At 47.4% G+C, this 20,782-nt stretch overlaps 1 protein-coding gene across 1 annotated transcript in view; it reads right to left on the bottom strand.

Moving 5' to 3' along the window:
• The window catches only part of LOC116976536 (ABC transporter G family member 20-like), a 63,646-nt gene that overhangs the window by 9,278 nt on the left and 33,586 nt on the right, over window positions 1-20,782 (bottom strand). Inside the window, exons 12-17 of the mRNA XM_033026426.1 lie at window positions 20,213-20,262; window positions 19,386-19,442; window positions 14,407-14,477; window positions 10,245-10,333; window positions 6,357-6,460; window positions 1,064-1,223 (exon numbers count right to left, since the gene is read on the bottom strand). Of these exons, the coding sequence (XP_032882317.1) occupies window positions 1,064-1,223; window positions 6,357-6,460; window positions 10,245-10,333; window positions 14,407-14,477; window positions 19,386-19,442; window positions 20,213-20,262 (531 nt within the window). The remainder of the gene's footprint in view (window positions 1-1,063; window positions 1,224-6,356; window positions 6,461-10,244; window positions 10,334-14,406; window positions 14,478-19,385; window positions 19,443-20,212; window positions 20,263-20,782) is intronic.

Consider the following 20,782-nt stretch of genomic DNA (forward strand, 5'->3'; position numbering starts at 1 on the left):
TAAGAATAAGGAGTAAGCCATTTAGAATGGAGACGAGGAAACTCTTTTTCTCACAGAGAGTTGTGAGTCTGTGGAATTCTCTGCCTCAGAGGGCCGTGGAGGCAGGTTCTCTGGATGCTTTCAAGAGAGAGTTAGATAGGGCTCTTAAAAATAGCGGAGTCAGGGAATATGCGGAGAAGGCAGGAACGGGGTACTGATTGGGGATGATCAGCCATGATCACATTGAATGGCGGTGCTGGCTCGAAGGGCCGAATGGCCTACCCTGCACCTATTGTCTATTGTCTATTGGAAGGACACTAACCCAGAAAGAGAGGAGAGCTGGTCAGCTCGAAGTAAGAGAGAGAGAGAGAGAGAGAGGGTTGTCCCAGGGTTCGTTATATATGCCAGGAAACACCCTTGTACCCCGTGACAACTCCTCCCTGCCATTGCCCAGTCATGTGACCGACTGCTGAGGGTTTGTGTAGCTAGTGGCCCAACCACCGGGTGCCGCCATATTCATTTAGTTTAGAGATACAGCTCAGAAACAGGCCCCACCGAGTCCGCGCCGACCAGCGATCCCCGCACACTAACACTATCCTACACACACACCGGGACAATTTACTATTTCTACAGAAGCCAATTAACCTACAAACCTGCACATCTTTGGAGTGTGGGAGGAAACCGGAGCACCCGGAGAAAACCCACACAGATCACGGGGAGAACGTACAAACTCCATACAGACAGCACCCGTAGTCGGGATGGAACCCGGGTCTCTGGCGCTGTGAGGCAGCAACTCTACCGCTGCACCACCGTGCCGCCTATAATGGTATGTCTGCAGCTTTTAAGACCGTTAGTCATGGGAGCAGAATTAGGCCATTCAGCCCATCGAGTCTGCTACACCATTCAATCATCCCAACCCTATTCTCCTGGCTTCTCCCCATAACCTTTGACACCCTTACTAATCAAGAAGCTATCAATCTCCGCTTTGAAAACACCCGACATTCTGGCCTCCACTGCCGACTGTGGCAATGAATCCCACCCGGAGCTGACACCTGGAGTTAGTTCCCACTGCAGTAACACTTACCGCTGAGCACGATATCAGGGTAGAAGATGCCGAGAGCCACCTGGGCTGCTGACTGCTCATCGTCAAAGGCAGCGGAGATGACGAGGCCCAGAGATATGCCGGTGATGCCTTGCAGCAAGATGAGAATGGCCACCAGCAGCAAGGACCCTTCATTCGGAATCTTCAAACAACAAACGCGCAGAAAGTCAACAATCAAAATGTCCACTTCCAAAGATTGAAAAGACTAGGCTTGTATTCACTGGAGTTTAGGATGAGGGGTGATCTTATAGAAACATATAAAATCATAAAAGGACCGGACAAGCTAGATGCAGGAAAAATGTTCCCAATGTTGGGCGAGTCCAGAACCAGGGGCCACAGTCTCAGAATAAAGGGGAGGTCATTTAAGACTGAGGTGAGAAAAAACTCTTTCACCCAGAGGGTTGTGAATTTGTGGAATTCCCTGCCACAGAGGGCAGTGGAGGCCAAATCACTGGATGGATTTAAGAACGAGTTAGATAGAGCTCTAGGGGCTAGTGGAGTCAAGGGATATGGGGAGAAAGCAGGCACGGGTTATTGATACAGGACGATCAGCCATGATCACAATGAATGGCAGTGCTGGCTCCAAGGGCCAAATGGCCTCCTCCTGCGCCTATTTTCTATGTTTCTATGTTTCTTTTAAAACCAACAACCAGTTTAGTTTAGTTTAGAGATACAGCACGGAAACAGGCCCTTCGGCCCACCGAGTCCGTGCCGACCAGCGGTCCCCATACACTAGCACTATCCTACACACACTAGGGACATTTTATTTTGCCAAAGCCAACTAACCTACAAACCTGTAAGTCTTTGAGATGTGGAGGGAACTGGAGAAAACCCACGCAGGTCACGGAGAAAATGTACAAACTGCGTACAGACAGCACCGGAGGTCAGGATCAAACCCAGGTCTGTGGCGCAGTGAGGCAGCAACTCTACCACTGCACCACAGTGACCGCCCTTTTATTCATTGATCTTATTCCCTTTATCTTTACATTTGAAAATGTGTAACAATTGTGATTCAAGACAATGGAAGATGTTGTCGAGATAACATCCCAATCTTGGGAACATCGGCCCAATATTGACGCGTAAAATAGCAATTTGGAAAGAGCATTTGAATGGTTAAAATTAAATATTGAAAGCTCAACACATTGATTTAGTTCAATGACGAGCTGGTCTAACAAAGCAGCGGAACTTTAAAGAGCCATTTTGTACCACAATAAGAAAAGTTTAACATGCTTCGCTGAGAATTTAGTAATAAACACATGCTTCTTGCAAACAAAAACTACTGTGGCAGTCTGGAGCTGTCTGGAGCTGTGGGAACAATATTTCCAGTATCTGTGTTTTAACTCTGTATCCAATGTTCTCTCTGTATGCTTCAATGTCACCTTCTCCTAACTAACAATGATCTATTCTACATTTTCCTTGAACGTCATCCCCTTTGATGTCTCATTTTCACACCTTACACTTCCTTATATCTGTGTCTCCCCATCCCCGACTCTCGGTCTGAAGAAGGGTCGCTACCCGAAACGTCACCCATTCCTTCTATCTTGAGACCCAGTCCACTGTTCCACCCTGTCTGAAGTCCGCAACCATAGTCCCCTTGCCCAAAAAACCCCACATTTCCAGCCTCAACGACTACCGGCCAGTCGCACTCACACCAGTGGTGATGAAGTGTTTTGAAAAACTGGTCCGGGGTCACATCACATCACTCCTGCCCCGAAGCTTTGACCCCCACCAGTTTGCGTACAGAGCGAATAGATCTACAGAGGACGCTGTAGCCACAGCTCTCCATGCTGCACTGTCCCACCTGGAGCAGCGGGGGAGCTACGTGCGGATGCTCTTTGTGGACTACAGCTCTGCCTTTAATACCATCCTTCCCCACAAACTGGTGGACAAACTGGGGGACTTGGGACTTCCACACTCCACCTGCATGTGGATAAATAGCTTCCTGTCGGGTCGCAGCCAGAGAGTCAGAGTGGGCCATCACACATCCACGGCCCTCAGCCTCAGTACCGGCTCTCCACAGGGCTGCGTACTGAGCCCCCTGCTCTACACCATCTACACACATGACTGCATCCCCGCCCACCACAGAAACACCATTGTCAAATTTGCGGATGACACTACGGTGGTGGGACTCATCTCCGGGGGGGACGAGTACGCCTACCGGGATGAGGTGGAGCAGCTGACAGTGTGGTGTGGAGAAAATAACCTGCTCCTTAACACCTTAAAGACCAAGGAGATAATAATAGACTTCAGGAAGAATAAAACGGACATGGTACCATTAATTATCAGAGGGGACTGTGTGGAGAGGGTGGCGGATTTCCGCTTCCTGGGAATCCATATTGAGGAGGACCTGACGTGGAGCGTGAACACCTCTGCGCTGCTGAAAAAGGTCCAGCAGAGACTGCACTTCCTGAGGGTGCTCAGGAAGAATAACATCACTCAGAGACTGCTGCTGTCCTTTTATCGGTGCTCCATTGAGAGCCTCCTAACATACTGTGTATGCGTATGGTACACCAGCTGCACAGCGGCTCAGAGGAAAGCGCTCCAGAGGGCCATTGACAACGCCCAGAGGATTGTCGGATGCCCTCTCCTTACCTTGGAGGACTTACACAGTTCCCGCTGCATCAAAAAATCCCAGAGTATTATAAAGGACATTTCCCACCCCGGACACTCCCTGTTTGAACTGTTACCGTCAGGCAGACGGTACAGATCTACAAGGACAAGGACAAACAGACTTAAAAACAGTTTTTACCCCACTGCTATAAAGGCACTAAATGTAGCCGCCAAGGAACGCAGGGGCGATACATACATACATGAAATCGACAGAAGGATGTAGGGCTGGGTGTTTATGCGTGCTATTTTTATGATATTTATTTTAGTTGTTTATCTTTTTAAATATTTTACTTTGTATGTATCGTTAGCTTTTAGAAATGTTTGAATGGTGCACTGACTGGCTGACATTTTACAATTTCGTTGTACATGGTTCATGTTACAATGACAATAAAGAAACTATTCTATTCTGAGATGCTGCGTGTTAAAGGGCTCTTAAAGATAGCGGAGTCAGGGGATATGGGGAGAAGGCAGGAACGGGGTGCTGTTTGGGGATGATCAGCCATGATCACATTGAATTGCGATGCTGGCTCAAAGGGCCGAATGGCCTACTCCTTTGTCTATTGAATACTGAATCTGGAAGTTGGAAGCTAACAGATGATTAGCACATTGGATAGTGACATGATAAATATTTCTGTTTGAATGCTGGAGCTAGGCGATGCAGTTAAACAAATTAGCACCAGGCCTATAACGTCTTTTGTGTAACAACTAAAGTTAGGAAACACTTCCACCATCCATGGCGCCTAAGTTTGAAATGGTAATTGATGTCAGTGTTAACTTTAAAATGTCTGAGTTTTTTTATTAAAAACATGTACAAGGTGCGGTGAAAGTATGGATTTTGGTTGTTGGAAATGATGGAATTATATCTGGGGCTGAAATGGGACATTTCTTGCTACTAGTTTTTGAAGACTTCAAAATTCTTGAATTAGCGCAGTTAACGTGTAGTTAATAGTGAGTATGGTTGTAGGCTGATTAGCAGTATACAAGAAGTATACTTTCTCCTACCTCATAGCCTCCCTTGAATATGACCTCAGCTGCTTTCCAGCCTTTTTGGACAATATTTTAGATTTCCAGCATCTGCAGATTAACTTTATTTTCATGAATCGGGTAATAATTAGACCTTGTGAGGTTATCCATTTTGGAGGTACGAACGGGAAGGCAGATTATTAACTGAATGGTGTCAGGTTAGGAAAAGGGGACTAACAACAAGACCTGGGTGACCTAGTACATCAGTCACTGCAGGTACAACAGGCAGTGAAGAAAGATAATGGCATGTTGGCCTTCACAACGAGAGGAGTTGAGTATAGGAACAAAGAGGTCCTTCTGCAGTTATACAGGGCCCTGGTGAGACCACATTGTCTGTTGTCTATTGTGTTCCACTGAGTTACTCCAGAATTCTGCGTCCATCTTCCCAGTAACTCAATCAGATTAACATAACATGTTAAGGTACAAAGCTGACTCAAGGTTAAACGACACTGCTGTGAATTTAAGGAGCCAAGGGGCAGTGACAGGGGATTGAGCCCACATTCTCAGGTGGTCAGTGTGGGGAGACAATGAGGAAACGTCTCCTGAGAGGGAGGACAGCTCAGTCTGCCTGTCAGTACACTCTATCCCCCTGCCTGGGTCATTGAGTGACAAACAGACCTGGTGTGGACACATTTATTTTACAGTTCGAATACAAAAGTCAAGTTAAGTCACTGTTATTTCTATAGCATATTTAAAAAACAACTCTCGTTGACCAAAGTGCTTTACATTGGTGAAGGTACTAACGTTATTCAACATTGGTTCATAGATTAAGTACATACATAAATACATACATGTAGCCCTCCCTCAGAGGACGTCAAGAAAGGCTTGAGAGTAGAGATGAGTTTTAAGTCTCGACTTAAAGGAGTCGATGGAGGGGGCAGTTCTGATGGGAAGAGGGATGCTGTTCCACAGTCTAGGGGCTGCAACCGCAAAGGCGTGGTCACCCCTGAGCTTATGCCTAGACCGCGGGATGTTCAGTAACCCCAAGTCGGCCGATCTGAGGGACCTGGAGGTGTGTGGTGGGTAAGTAGATTTTTGATGTAGGTGGGGTTGCAAACATAAAGAAGGAGCTTGAAATGTATTCGGAACCACACAGGGAGCCAGTGGAGAGGGGCCAGGATCGGGGTGATGTGGTCCCTTTCTCGGGTGCCCTTGTTCGTACAAAAGTACGAACAACACAAAAGTAATAACTTCAGAAAGGACACGAGGAGGAATTTCTTTAGTCAGAGGGTGGTGAATATGTGGATTTCTTTGCCACATAATGCTGTGGAGGCCAAGTCAATGGATATTTTTAAGGCAGAGATAGATAGATAGTTGATTTGTACAGGTGTCAGGGGTTATGGGGAGAAGGCAGGAGAATTAGGAGGGAGAGATAGATCAGCCATGATTGAATAGTGGAGTAGACTTGATGGGCCGGATGGCCTAATTCTACTCCTATCACTTATGAACATGAGAATACACATTTAATGCAGGTGAATGCAGGCTTCAATAGATTGTCAGGTGCATAATCCCATCAGTTGTGACACCAACCTCCTGCCAAGCCGAGGCTTTTCGTGCTGCTCATTTTGAAAGGCAGGAAGTTTAATAATCTCCCAGATGAGAGAGAGAGAGAGAGAGATGTGCAGGAAAGTAGTGGACTGACCTTGAAAACGAGGAATGTAAAGATGAGCAGCAGAATGATCTGAACGGTCATCGTCACCAGCTGGGAAAGGATGTGAGCCAGCATGACCTCCAGGGAACTAATACCTGCAGCAGAGCACAATGGGTGTGAATACGTACACCAGTAACTGAAGCACAGTGACAGAATGGATGCAGCCCCACACTGTAATGATGCAACACACAATATCACCTCATCAAACCGCTAATCAGGTCAACGGTCTCATACCCAACTCTCTGAAGGGTCTCGACCCAGAAACGTCACCCATTCCTTCTCTGCAGTGATGCTGCCTGTCCCGCTGAGCTACTCCAGTATTTTGTGTCTACCTTGTCTGTTCTCATCATCTCCACGCTACACACAATCTATTTATTCCCATTATCTCCTTTATAAAGTTACTTGCTCAAGTTCCCCGGACATTAAAATAAATGCTGCAGAATAGATTCATTATTTAAAAACAATTCAGGAGTAGGAGCGGACTCTGAGCCTGCTACACAATGCTCGAGGGGGAATATCTTTAGTCAGACGGTGGTGAATCTGTGGAGTTCATTGCCACAGAAGGCTGTGGAGGCCAAGTCAGTGGATATATTTAAGGGTTGAGAGATAGATCAGCCATGATTGGAATGGCGGACTAGACTTGATGGGCCGAATGGTCTAATTCTGCTCCTATCACTTATGAACATGAACTATTCACTAGAATCTCTGGCAAAGCAGTACCACCTCAGCACCACACACCCACCTCCATTGCTATTGAGGGAGTGCAGCGTAGTTTCACCAGGTTAATTCCCGGGATGGCGGGACTGTCATATGCTGAGAGAATGGAGCGGCTGGGCTTGTACACTCTGGAATTTAGAAGGATGAGAAGGAGATAGGGCTCTTAGGGATAGCGGAGTTAAGGGATATGGGGAGAAGGCAGGAACGGGGTACTGATTGGGGATGATCAGCCATGATCACATTGAATGGCGGTGCTGGCTCGAAGGGCCGAATGGCCTCTACTCCTGCACCTATTGTCTATTGTTCATGGTAACCACGTTCTACCTTAACTTGTTCCTATTCCCTACCTCTCTCTGTCCTATTCACTGACCACCTTTGAAGAAGAGTTCTATAAACTTGTATCTGAGAGAAGTCTCACCCCATCTCAGTCTTAAATGGACAATTCTTCTTTTGAAACATTGACTCCTAGTTCCAGAATGTCAAATATCCTCGCCACCAAACGGCTGCCACGACCATTCAAGGTCTTCCGTGATGGTGGAGGTAGATGGGGTCAGACACGGAGGTGGGCTAGACGGTCATTTCATCGGTTAGTTTAATGTTCCTCAACACAACGCTGCATTCTGTAGCATTCACTGGAACCAGCGTGCTCTCCACCGACACAACCTGCACCTTCGCTTCCACGCAGCTTTATAATGGTGGTACGGTGGCGCAGCGGTAGAGTTGCTGCCTCACAGCGCCAGAGACCCGGGTTCCATTCTGACCACGGGTGCCGTCTGTACGGTGTTTGCACGTTCTCCCCGTGACCTGCGTGGGTTTCCTCTGGGTGTAGCGGCTTCCTTCCACATCCCAAAGACGTGCGGGTTTGGAGGTTAATTGGCTTCGGTAAATTGTCCCTGGTGTGTAGGATAGTGGGGGTCGCTGGACTTGGTGGGCCGAAGGGCCTGTTTCCGTGCTGTACCTCTAAACAAAGTGTAAGTGGGTCCACTGTGGAGTCTCTTCAATGGCCAACGAGTGAGACTGAGTGAGAGTGAAGCATGAAGCTGTATCCAGAGGCACGGTGAGATATACATTAACATCAGCCACTATTCCCCCAGGTGGTCTAGCAAGGCATCCATTCAATGTGCCTGCAGAATTGCCAAATTCCCCCAGGTGGTCTAGCAAGGCATCCATTCAATGTGCCTGCAGAATTGCCAAATTCATTCCACTTAGTGTATTGAATCCCAATTTTTACTGAATTATTTAAGTAAATTAACTGCAATTATGGTTCCAAATGAACCCAGCCGAAACAATCTAATGTAGTAACTAGAGTCATAGAATCAAAGATCATTCAGCCCGACTCGTCCAAGCCGATTATGGTCCCATCTAAGCTAGTGCTATTTGCCCACGTATGGCCCATATCCTAAACCTTTCCTATCTATACATCTCTCCTAGGTAGACACAAAGCTGGAGTAACTCAGCGGGACAGGCAGCATCTCTGGAGAGAGGGAATGGGCGACGTTTTGGGTCAAGACCCTTCTTCAGACTGATGTCGGGGGAGGGACAGAGATAGAATGTGGTCTTAGACAGTAAGACTAGTGGGAGAACTGGGAATGGGAAGGGGAAGGGGAAGGGGATGGCAAAGAAGAGAAAGCAAGGACTACCTGAAATTGGAGAAGTCAATGTTCATACCGCTGGGGTGTAAACTGCCCAAGCGAAATATGAGGTGTTGCTCCTCCAATTTGTGCTGGGCCTCATTCTGACAATGGAGGAGGCCCAGGACAGAAAGGTCAGATTGGGAATGGGAGTGGGAGTTGAAGTGCTGAGCCACCGGGAGATCAGATAGGTTAAGACGGACTGTGCGGAGGTGTTCAGCGGAACGATGGCCGAGCCTGCGCTTGGTCTCGCCGATGTAGAGAAGTTGACACCTGGAACAGCGGATACAGTAGATGAGGAGGCAGTAGATCAAATTGGAGGACAGCATCTCATATTTCGCTTGGGCAGCTTACTCCCCAGCAGTATGAACATTGACTTCTCTAACTTCAGATAGCCCTTGCTTTCCCTCTCTCTCCATCCCCTCCCCCTTCCCAGTTCTCCCACTAGTCTTACTGTCTCCGACCACATTCTATCTCTGTCCCGCCCACTCCCCTGACATCGGCCTGAAGAAGGGTCTCGACTCGAAACGTCGCCCATTCCTTCTCTCCAGATGCTGCCTGTCCCGCTGAGTTACTCCAGCATTTTGTGTCTACCTTCGATTTAAACCAGCATCTGCAGTTCCTTCCTACACATCTCTCCAAACGCCTTTTAAATGTTGCTATTGTTCCTGTCTTGACCATCTCCTCTGGCTGCTCATTCCAGACATCCAACACCCTCTGAGTGAAAACGTTGCCCCTCAAGTTCCTGTTAAATCTTTCCCCTCTCACCTTAAACCTGTGCCCACTAATTCTCAATCTGCTTGTGTGCCTCTGGCTTTACATTTCACTCCTCAGCTCTCCTTATCTGACACATTTTGTCTCCATTTCACCTCCAGCCTTTGTCACTATCTCCACCCATCTGCACATCACCTCCTCCCCTGTATCCACCTATCACTTGCCAGGCTTTGTCCCACCCCCATCTGTCTTTTCCAGCTTCCTCACCCCCCCCCCTCCCCCAACTCCATCAGTCTGAGGAAGGGCCCTGATCTGAAACGTCACCTGTCCATTCCCTCCATAGTAGCGGTCTGACCCGCTGAGTTCCTCCAGCACTTTGGCTCAACATTCCAGCATCTGCAGTTCCTTGTGTTGACAAAATGTCACATTTATTCACTGAAGCACAGCCAGTTTGATGGTCTGTTTTACTGTCAGGATAAGGAGCAACAAGGAATATAAAGATTGACAGATTCTTGATCAGTACGGGTGTTGGGGGTTATGGGGAGAAGGCAGGAGAATGGGGTTAGGAGGGAGAGATAGATCAGCCATGATTGAATGGCGGAGTAGAGTTGATGGACTGAATGGCCTCGTAGAACTGATGAACGTACGTGAGTAGTGAGCACAGATGTTGGAGGATGTCATTGTGAACAGTGACTGCATGTCCACATCAAGTCAGAGATAATTGTAGCGGGACTCTTACACCGAGCAATGCTCATCTGCTAAGTGATGTAATTAGACATCAGGGTATGAATTAGTCATCACAATGAGAGAGTCCAACCTGCCACCCAGCCTCTGTCCATTAGACCTTCTCTCCGCTCGATCACAAAGGAAAGCGTTGTCAGTCCCAGCGCCAGGAAGAAGGTGATGCTGCAAATGTAAAACCACTTCTTCATCATTATAACCATATAACAATTACAGCACGGAAACAGGCCATCTCGGCCCTTCTAGTCCGTGCCGGACACTTACTCTCACCTAGTCCCATCTACCTGCACTCAGACCATAACCCTCCATTCCTTTCCCGTCCATATACCTATCCAATTTATTTTTAAATGATAAAATCGAACCTGCCTCCACCACTTCCACTGGAAGCTCATTCCACACAGCTACCACTCTCTGAGTAAAGAAGTTCCCCCTCATGTTTCCCCTAAACTTTTGTCCCTTAATTCTCAAATCATGTCCTCTTGTTTGAATCTTCCCTACTCTCAATGGGAAAAGCTTATCCACGTCAACTCTGTCTATCCCTCTCATCATTTTAACGACCTCTATCAAGTCCCCCCTTAACCTTCTGCGCTCCAAAGAATAAAGACCTATCTTGTTCAACCTTTCTCTGTAACTTAGGTGCTGAAACCCAGGCAACATTCTAGTAAATCTCCTCTGTACTCTCTCTATTTTGTTGACATATTTCCTATAATTAGGCGACCAGAATTGTACACCATACTCCAGAATTGGCCTCACCAATGCCTTGTACAATTTTAACATTACAGTGATGCCCTCAACACCTTCCCGATAACTGGTCCCTACTCACTCAAACAAAACTAGCAGGTATAAAGAAGGCATTTTGTGTCTAACTTCGGTGTAAATCGGCATCTGCAGTTCCTTCCTACACATAAAGGAGGATAATTGTTCAATAATTCCGTGCTGGGTGCTTGGATATACCACCCCATACAGCGTGGAAACAGGCCCTTCGACCCAACTTGCCCACACCGGCCAACATGTCCCAGCTACACCAGTCTCACCTTGGCCCATATCCCTCCAAAAGGGGTCGTCAGACCGAGCAATGAGATGCAGACCGGGAGTGTTTGACAGGTAGCAGTGCAGCTGAGATAATGTAGTGGGTGTAGTCAATCTTGCAAAGCAACAGTTGTACAGTGCCAAATGAGAAGACGTTTCCCAGGGAATACCGGAGCATCGCACATAAAACTTAAACATTTCACACATAAAATAAAAAACAATAAAAACAATCCAGTCCCTGATAAAACAATACGAATAGTTAAAAAGCAGGTAAAAACAGCAACATTAAAATACAGTAAAAACAGTCATTAAAATGTCCAGGGCAGCTGATTTAAGTGCGGCACGGACTAGAATGGCCGAGATGGCCTGTTTCTGTGCTGTAATTGTTATATGGTTATAGAGTTATTAAAATGTCAGTGCAAAGCAGCAGAATCAGGTGGAGTGACTGTTTAGCAGCCTCACAGCCTGTGGCAGGAAGCTGTTTAGCAGTCTGGTAGTCCGGGCTTTGATGCTGCGATATCTCTTGCCTGATGGCAGGGGAACCAGGTGTGTGGAGGGGGTGCAGTGTGTCCTTAGCTATTCTCAGTGCTTTTTTCAGACAGCGGCTCTGGAACAGTTCTTGTACCGAGGGTAGGGAGACCCAATGATCCTCTCTGCTCCCCTCACTACCCTCTGCAGAGACTTCCTGTCAGAGCAGTTACAGTTGGAGTGACGAGGTCGTTCACCTTGCACTAAACGTTATTCCCTTATCATGTATCTATACACTGTAAATGGATCGATGGTAATCATGTCTTGTCTTTCCGCTGACTGGATAGTACGCAACAAAAGCTTTTCACTGTACCTCGGTACACGTGACAATAAACTGAACTGAGGCGGAACAAACAGATCCCACTTGCTCCTCATCACTGTCCAGTGAGCCGGGACTAGGTGTGAGGGGAATGCAGCAACTGGCTTTTGGACAGAACACTTTTACCCAGGAGACATGGAGAACACAGGGGCCCAACACTAGACTGTTGCGTGCTGGACAATGTACCCAGAAACATCTCAATGAGATGTTACTTTTACAAACAGGGTCACTATTAAAGCAGGAAGGACAACTGTGTGAAGGGAAAAGACTGGGCATCTGTTGAACCTTGGCTAGTACACAAAGAGTCAAAAATACACATGGTGCTGGAGTATCTCAGCCAGTCAGGCAGTGAATGAACAAAGTTCCTGCAGCACAATCATTGACAATACATTCAACAGTTTACTGAAGAAGGGTCTCGACCCGAAACGTCACCTATTCCTTCGCTCCATAGATGCTGCCTCACCCACTGAGTTACTCCAGCATTTTGTGTCTATCTTCTCCATTTCACTGATCATCGTCTGATTTTCTCTGTCATTTTCACACCTTACCCTTCCACATATCTCCGTGTGTCTCCCTCTCCCCCAAGTCTGTAGAAGGGTCTCGACCCGAAACGTCACCCATTCCTTCTCCCCAGAGATGCTGCCTGACCCACTGAGTTACTCCAGCATTTTGTGTCTATCTTCCAACATCACCCTGTGCCTCCTCTCTACCTTCTATCCAGTGGGCTCTGTGTGTGGATAAAGTGCGTATTGTTGTGGCATTCCATTTTGTGTACGTCTGTCTATCTTCAGTGTAAACCACCATCTGCAGTTCCTTCCTACACAGTCATCAGCAACATGTGTGTGTGGGGGGGGGGGGGGGGGGGGGGTTGGGGGGGAGATATTGGCAGCTGGATTGTTTTACTTCGAAAGTGGTGCGAGCTGATCTCATGAATAATTTTAGAAAGCCAATGTCAATCTGACAATCACACCTCCCCTTTCCCACAAAGTTCCTAAAATCAGGAATGGGACAAATAACTTGTCTGATCATTCTTACAGCAGCACCCTCAAAGTAGTGAAGTGTATCCGGTACTTCACAGGAGTGTGGATCATCAGACCAAGTCTGACCAAGTCGCATGCTCGAGGGAAATGAGCAAAGATGTGATTGTGGAGGATGAGAGGGGAGGTGGGAAGCACAGGGTCGTGGGGAGAGAGCGGGCGTGGAGGAGGATTCAGAGCTGGCCACTCTGGCCACATCCCCTCGAATCTGAGTTGCTATTGGTGCTTGGAAATGGAACGTGTTATTCTGAGGTAACCTCTTCCTCACAGGAGGGAGATTGCCACCCAATAGCTCAGCTCGTCTGAAGAAGGGTCTCGATCCGAAACGCCACCTATTCCTTCTCACCAGAGATGCTGCCTGTTCCGCTGAGTTACTCCAGCATTTTGTGTTTATCTTTGGTGTAAAGCAGCATCTGCAGTTCCTTCCTACACACAGTGTCAGGTCAGCAGCCAGGTTGTGACAGGGCCATTGTGGGAACAGTAACTCAGCTGCAGGGACCAGACACTGTGGGAACAACAACCAAGCAGCCAGGACAAATGGACAACTGAAAACAAATGGGTGTTAGGAATCAGTGCTGGTTCTCAGACCAAACCTGACCAGTTCAGTTCAGCTTAGTTTATTGTCGCATGTGCTGAGGTACAGTGAAATGCTTTTGTTGCGTGCTAATAGCCCTGTCCCACGGTGCAAGTTCATTTCAAGAGCTCACCCGAGTTTAAAAAAAATCAAACTTGTGGTAAGCACGGAGAATGAACGTAGCGGGTACGTCGGAGCTCGGGGACGTCTCCTAGTGCTAACGGCAGGTACTCGGGAAGACTCGGTAACGGTAGGTAAGCACGGGAAGACGTGATGACAAATGCCCACGAGAGCCCCGAGTACCGACGAGCGGCCATTACCGTAAATCTCCGAGTTTGAATCAGGGCAAACTCGGGAGAGCTCTTGGAATGAACTCGTACCGTGGGACAGGGGTTTAACCAGTCAGCGGAAAGACAAGACATGATTACAGTCGGGCCGTCCACAGTGTAGGGTTTTGAGAGTGTGGAGCGATTGTAATATGTGATTGTAGATCTGCTTCCGTGGCTAGCATGCAGATAGTCTCCGGGATTGGGCGACACCTTGGGAACAAGTCACTTACGAGCATATTCAGGACAGGACCAAACATTCCTGGAGGATATTAAAGGAGGAGACAGGAGTTGGGAATGACGTTGAGATGCCACGCTACAAGTTTCTATTCAGACCATTCAGATTATTCAATCTTTGCTATTATTCTTTTGCTATTTGGGAGCAAGGTCATTGTTATGACGATAACTCTGATTTTAAACTTTACCTTAAGATTGCACCAGGTGCGATAAATATAGTAAAGTTGGAATGCTTATGGCCATATATCGGCTTTTCAATCTGCAATAAAAACAAATAACATAGTCACTGTACATAACACACAATCTCACAGTACACTCACAGCAACACGTTGTTTAAGTCCCGACAGTAGTTCACTTATTTTGGTTGACCACATCTTTGTTGTCATATTTCATTTACAACAAAGATGCTATCAGGAGTGACATTTTAAATATTGCTGAGGTGGGCAAGGTGGGCCTGCTGTTCACAGAAAGGATGAAGAAGGGTCTCGACCTGAAACGTCACCCATTCCTTCTCTCCAGAGATGCTGCCTGTCCTGTCGAATTACTCCAGCACTTTGTGTCCAGTGATGGAAATGGGGGGGACGCAGGGGTACGGCGTTCCCCTAGTTTTTAATTTCCAGCTTGGCTTTAACTGCCACTGTTAGCACTTGCCACTGTTAGCACTTGTTAACAGCCAGTAGTTAACAGTAGTTATACAATGTGTCATCGATACATCGATCCACATTCCTCAGTAAATGTAATTGTGTTTTAACACCGCGTTCCTTTGAATAAAATTCAAGGGGGAATTTCTTAAACCCACTGTCAGGGCTACTGAACTGCGAGCACGGGCTCAGGTAAAGTCACGTTATTTTATTATTCCATGTTATTTTATTTGCCTCTCTGCCTCCGTGCCCCTCTGCCCTCTCCGCCGCTCTCCGCTCATCCTACTCCCTCCCTGTTCCCCACTCCCCGCGCTCTCCCCACTCCCCGCTCCACGCTCCCCGGGCTCACCCCGCTCCCCGCGCTCTCCTCGTTCCCTGCTCTCCCCGCTCCCCGTGCTTTCCCATCTCTCTCCTCGCTCCCCACGCTCTGCCTGATCTCGAAAACTCGATGATGGATTTTGGGAGGTATTTTGGAGAAAGGAGATGCATAAAATGTGCACATTTAAAAAACCAGTGTTCAGATATACAAACCTTCAAAAGCAAATGATATGCTACATTTTCAAATGGGAAATAATGCTTAAGAACCTAATAGAAAACTTGTTTAAATCATTGGTTGTGCCATAGTTAGAATATTGTGTTCAAGTTTTATGGAACGATATGTCCTTCAGCTAACAAAAATAATGAATAATTAGTCTGAGTTAGTCAATGAGTTAATGGTGCAGTAACGCTTGGCTAGCAGTCACTGTTGAATGGTATTCGATAAACTAGTTATGATGGAGAAGGATGAGTCAGGAAATAAGGCTCTAAATTTAAGTAAACTTTGGGAAAGTGAGCCAGAAGAGTAGACTATGCAGAGCATTGACAAACAATGTGAAATGTTCCAATATCTTCTTGGTAATAGACCTGTACATTTTGAATTGAATTGAAATTATTTGTCATTCAAAAATGAATGAAAGAAACAAATGTTATCCCTAACAACGAAGTTCAGGTAGACCGTAACATGGATAAGGGAGAGCCAGTGGATGTAGTGTAGCTGGACTTTGATAAGGTCCCACACAGCAGATTAGCGGGCAAAATCAGAGCACATGGTATTGGGGGTAGAGTGCTGACATGGATAGAAAATTGGTTGGCAGACAGGAAACAAAGAGTAGGGATTAACGGGTCCCTTTCAGAATGGCAGGCAGTGACCAGTGGGGTACCGCAAGGCTCGGTGTTGGGACTGCAGCTATTTACAATATATAAAATGATTTAGATGAAGGAATTAAAAGTAACATTAGTAAATTTGCAGATGACACAAAGCTGGATGGCAGTGAACAGTGAGGAGGATGCTATGGGGATGCAGTGTGTCTTGGATAGGTTGGGGGAGTGGGAAGATGCATCTTCTTCTTCTTATCGAGTCCACACACAAGATTAGAAGTTGTTCAGCCAGAGCTGAACACATTTCTCGGCATCTGCACAATGGTGTCTGTCTTGCGCTTCTTGTGCTTCTTGTGCGTGGTGGTGGAAAGATTGGTTGAAACAGGGCCGCGACGTGAACGCTCTTTCCTTGGCCCCGGAAGATGCATGGCAGATGCAGTATAATGTGGATAAATGTGAGGTTATCCACTTTAGTGGCAAGAACAAGAGGCAGATTATCATCTGAATGACAGGTAGACCCAAAATGCTGGAGTAACTCAGCGGGTCAGGCAGCATCTCTGGAGCAAAGGAATGAGTGACGTTTCTGGTCGAAACCCTTCTTCTGTATGGTGCCAGATTAGGAAAAGGGGAGGTGCAATGAGACCTGGGTGTACTTGTACATCAGTTACTGAAAGTAAGCATGCAAGAAACAGCAGGCAGTGAAGAAAACTAATGGCATGTTGGCCTTCATAATGATAGGAGTTGAGTATAGGAGCAAAGAGGTCCTTCTGTAGTTGGACAGGGCCCTGGTGAGACCACACCTGGAGTATTGTGTGCAGTTTTGGTCCTCTAATTTGAGGAAGGACATTCTTGCTATTGAGGGAGTGCAGCGAAGGTTCACGAGGTTAATTCCCGGGAAGGTAGAACTGTCATATGATGAGAGAATGGAATGACTGGGCTTGTATTCACTGGAATTTAGAAGGATGACAGGATATCTTATAGAAACATAAAATTATTAAGGGATTGGACACGCTAGATGCAGGAAACATGTTCCGGGTGTGGGAGGAGTCCAGAACCAGGGGCCACAGTTTAAGAATACGGGCTAGGCCATTTAGAACTGAGATGAGGAAAAAGCTTTACACCCAGATTGTTGTGAATTTGTGGATTTATCTGCCTCAGAAGGCAGTGGAGGCCGACTGATTGGATATATTCAAAAGAGAGTTAGATAGAGCTCTTAGGGCTAATGGAATCAAGGGATAAGGGGAGAAGGCAGGAATGGGGTACTGATTGTGGATGATCAGCCATGATCACGTTGAATGGCTCGAAGGGCCGAATGGTCTACTCCTGCACCTATTTTCTCTGTATCTATGTAAAATGCTGGAATAACTCAGCGGGACAGGCAGCATCTCTGGAGAGAAGGAATGGGTGACGTTTTGGGTCGAGACCCTTTTTCATACTGATGTCAGGGATGAGTGGGACAGAGATAGGTTGCAGTCGGAGACAGTCAGACTGGTGGGAGAACTGGGAAGGGGGAGGGGATGGAGAGAGAGGGAAAGCAAGGGCTATCTTAAGTTAGAGAAGTCAATGTTCATACCGCTGGGGTGTAAGCTACCCAAGTGAAATATGAGGCGCTGTTCCTCAAATTTGCGCTGGGCCTCAGTCTGACAATGGTGGAGGCCCAGGACAGAAAGGTCAGTGTGGGAATGGGAGGGGAATAGCATGAATTTGCAGCTTTATCCTGCGCTACTTAATCCAAGGGCGAGTGAACGAGCGGAGAGACGGACAAAAGCAACGATCATAGAGTGGAATAGATGACATTTCGGGTCGAGACCCTTCTTCAGACTGAGTCAGGGGAAAGAGGAACAAGAGATATAGATGGTACTAAGGACAAATGAATGGAAGAGATGCCCATATCTCCCGTTTCCCTTTCTCTTGACTGTCAGTCTGAAGAAGGGACTCGACCTGAAATGTCACCTATTCCACTCTATGATCGTTGCTTTCGTCTGTCTGAGAGAGAGAGAGAGGGATGCAAGAAAGCAGCTATGACATATTATACATAGAAACATAGAAACATAGGTGCAGGAGTAGGCCATTTGGCCTTTCGAGCCTGCACCGCCATTCAATATGATCATGGCTGATCATCCAACTCAGTATCCTGTACCTGCCTTCTCTCCATACCCCCTGATCCCTTTAGCCACAAGGGCCACACCTAACTCCCTTTTAAATATAGTCAATGAACTGGCCTCAACTACCTTCTGAGGCAGAGAATTCCACAGATTCACCACTCTCTGTGTGTAAAAAATGTTTTTCTCATCTCAGTCCTAAAAGACTTCCCTCTTACCCTTAAACTGTGACCCCTAGTTCTGGACTTCCCCAACATCGGGAATAATCTTCCTGCATCTAGCCTGTCCAACCCCTTTAGAATTTTGTAAGTTTCTATAAGATCCCCCCTGAATCTCCTAAATTCTAGCGTGTACACAATAAACTATATTATAAATACACAATAAACAAGTTATGCATTCTTGTACTCTTACATGGATATGACCGCACATGGGCTCACGGACCTTAGAGTACCCCTAGTTCCTAAAACCCATTTCCATCACCGTTTGTGTCTATCTTTGGTTTAAAGCAGCATCTGCAGTTCCTTCCTGCATAGGAAGGATGCTCTCTGTGACATGTGTAAACAGTGAATAGTTACGACAGCCCGACTGCTGGCAGGAGAATGGGGCAGTGGACAGAGAGAGAAACCAGCTCTATGACTTATGAGTCTGAAGAAGGGTCTCAACCCAAAACGTCACCCATTCCTTCCCCACCAGAGATGCTGCCTGTCCCGCTGAGTTACTCCAGCATTTTGTGTCTACCTGCGATTTAAACCAGCATCTGCAGTTCTTTCCCACATAATCTCTTCCCAGTTATTGCCCAGTTGTTTTCAGGCAACTGAACCATCCCACCACAACTAGAAACAAACTCATTGGAGACTATCTTTGATCAGACTTTACTGGCTTTACCTTGCACTATACGTTATTCCCTTTATCCTGTATCTGTACACTTTAAATGGCTCGATTGTAATCATGTATAGTCTTTCTGCTGACTGGTTAGCGCGCAATAAAAGCTTTTCATTATACCTTGGTACACGTGACAATAAACTAAACTGAATTGCTAGTGTATGGGGTGATCGCTGGTTGTCGTGGACATTGGTGGGCTGAAGGACCTGTTTCAGCACTGTATCTCTGAAGTTTAAGTGGCTCCACTCTCTATGTTGTTGGTGACCCTCGGACTATCTTTGATCGGACTGTAAAATCCAATACTGGGATGAATCTGGGCTGGTGTGTGGCGTCATATTTTGCCGGTACAGTTGCCGTGGCCATTGACGGTGAAGCTGCCCTGTGGCACGGTCACTGTTGCCTTACCTTCACGGGAGCAGCCGCCCAACTGGAGTAGTTACTCAGCTCCTCCTTAACTAAACCCTGCAAGAAAAACAAAGGTGTTTTACACTGTGCTAAACGCGGGCATGCGCACCCCCCACACACACACACACACACACACACACACACACACACACACACACACACACACACACACACACACACACACAGACACACACACACACACACACACACCCACACCACACACACACACACACACACACACACACACCCACCCACCCACCCACAACACACACACACACACACACACACACACACACACACACACACACACACACACACACATACACACACACACACACACACACACACACACACACTCACACACACACACACACTCACACACACACACACGCACCACACACACACACACACACACACACACACACACACACACACACACACACACACACACACACACACACACACACACACACACACACACTCACACACACACACACACACACACACACACACACACCGCACACACACACCACACACACACACACACACACACACCACACACAGACACACACACACCAAAGCACACAAACACACAAACAAACACACAAAAACACATACACACACACACACACACACACACACACACACACACACACACCCAATACACACACACACCCCCCATACACACACACACACACACACACACACACACACACACACCCAACACACACACACACACCCCATACACACACACACCCCATACACACATCCACACCCACAGACACACAATGATGACAAGGCTGCTGTTTCTTCCAAAGATACTGTACCTCGTACGCCCCCCGCAACTGTTGCTCAATGGTGACTGCGATCTGTTGATCTGAAAGTAAATCAACACATGAAGCAACTAGTCTGTACCCACCTCCCCCCCCACACACACACACACACACACCCCCCCCCCCACACACACACACCCACACCCACCCCCCCACACACACCCCCCCCCCACACACACACACACCCACACACACACACACCCACACACCCCGCACACACTCACCCACCCCCCACACACACTCACCCCCACCCCCCCCACACACACACACACCCACCCCACCCCCCCCCCCACACACACACCCACCCCCCCCCCCCCCCCCCACACACACACACACACCCACCCACACAAGTCACATGTGGCAATAAAATATTCATTCATTCATTCACCCGCCCCACACTCAGACAGACACCACTGACGATGACATGAGCCACCGTGCCAAGACTCTGGGAAGTGCGGGTGACTTTCCCCGCACCGGTAAACAGCTACGGCAGACACTGTGACCATAATCACCACCACCCTCTGTATATCGGCACACACCACACCAGACTGAGGAACGAGGGAC

The sequence above is a fragment of the Amblyraja radiata genome, chromosome 8 (assembly GCF_010909765.2).
Source record: "Amblyraja radiata isolate CabotCenter1 chromosome 8, sAmbRad1.1.pri, whole genome shotgun sequence".
NCBI lineage: Eukaryota > Metazoa > Chordata > Chondrichthyes > Rajiformes > Rajidae > Amblyraja > Amblyraja radiata.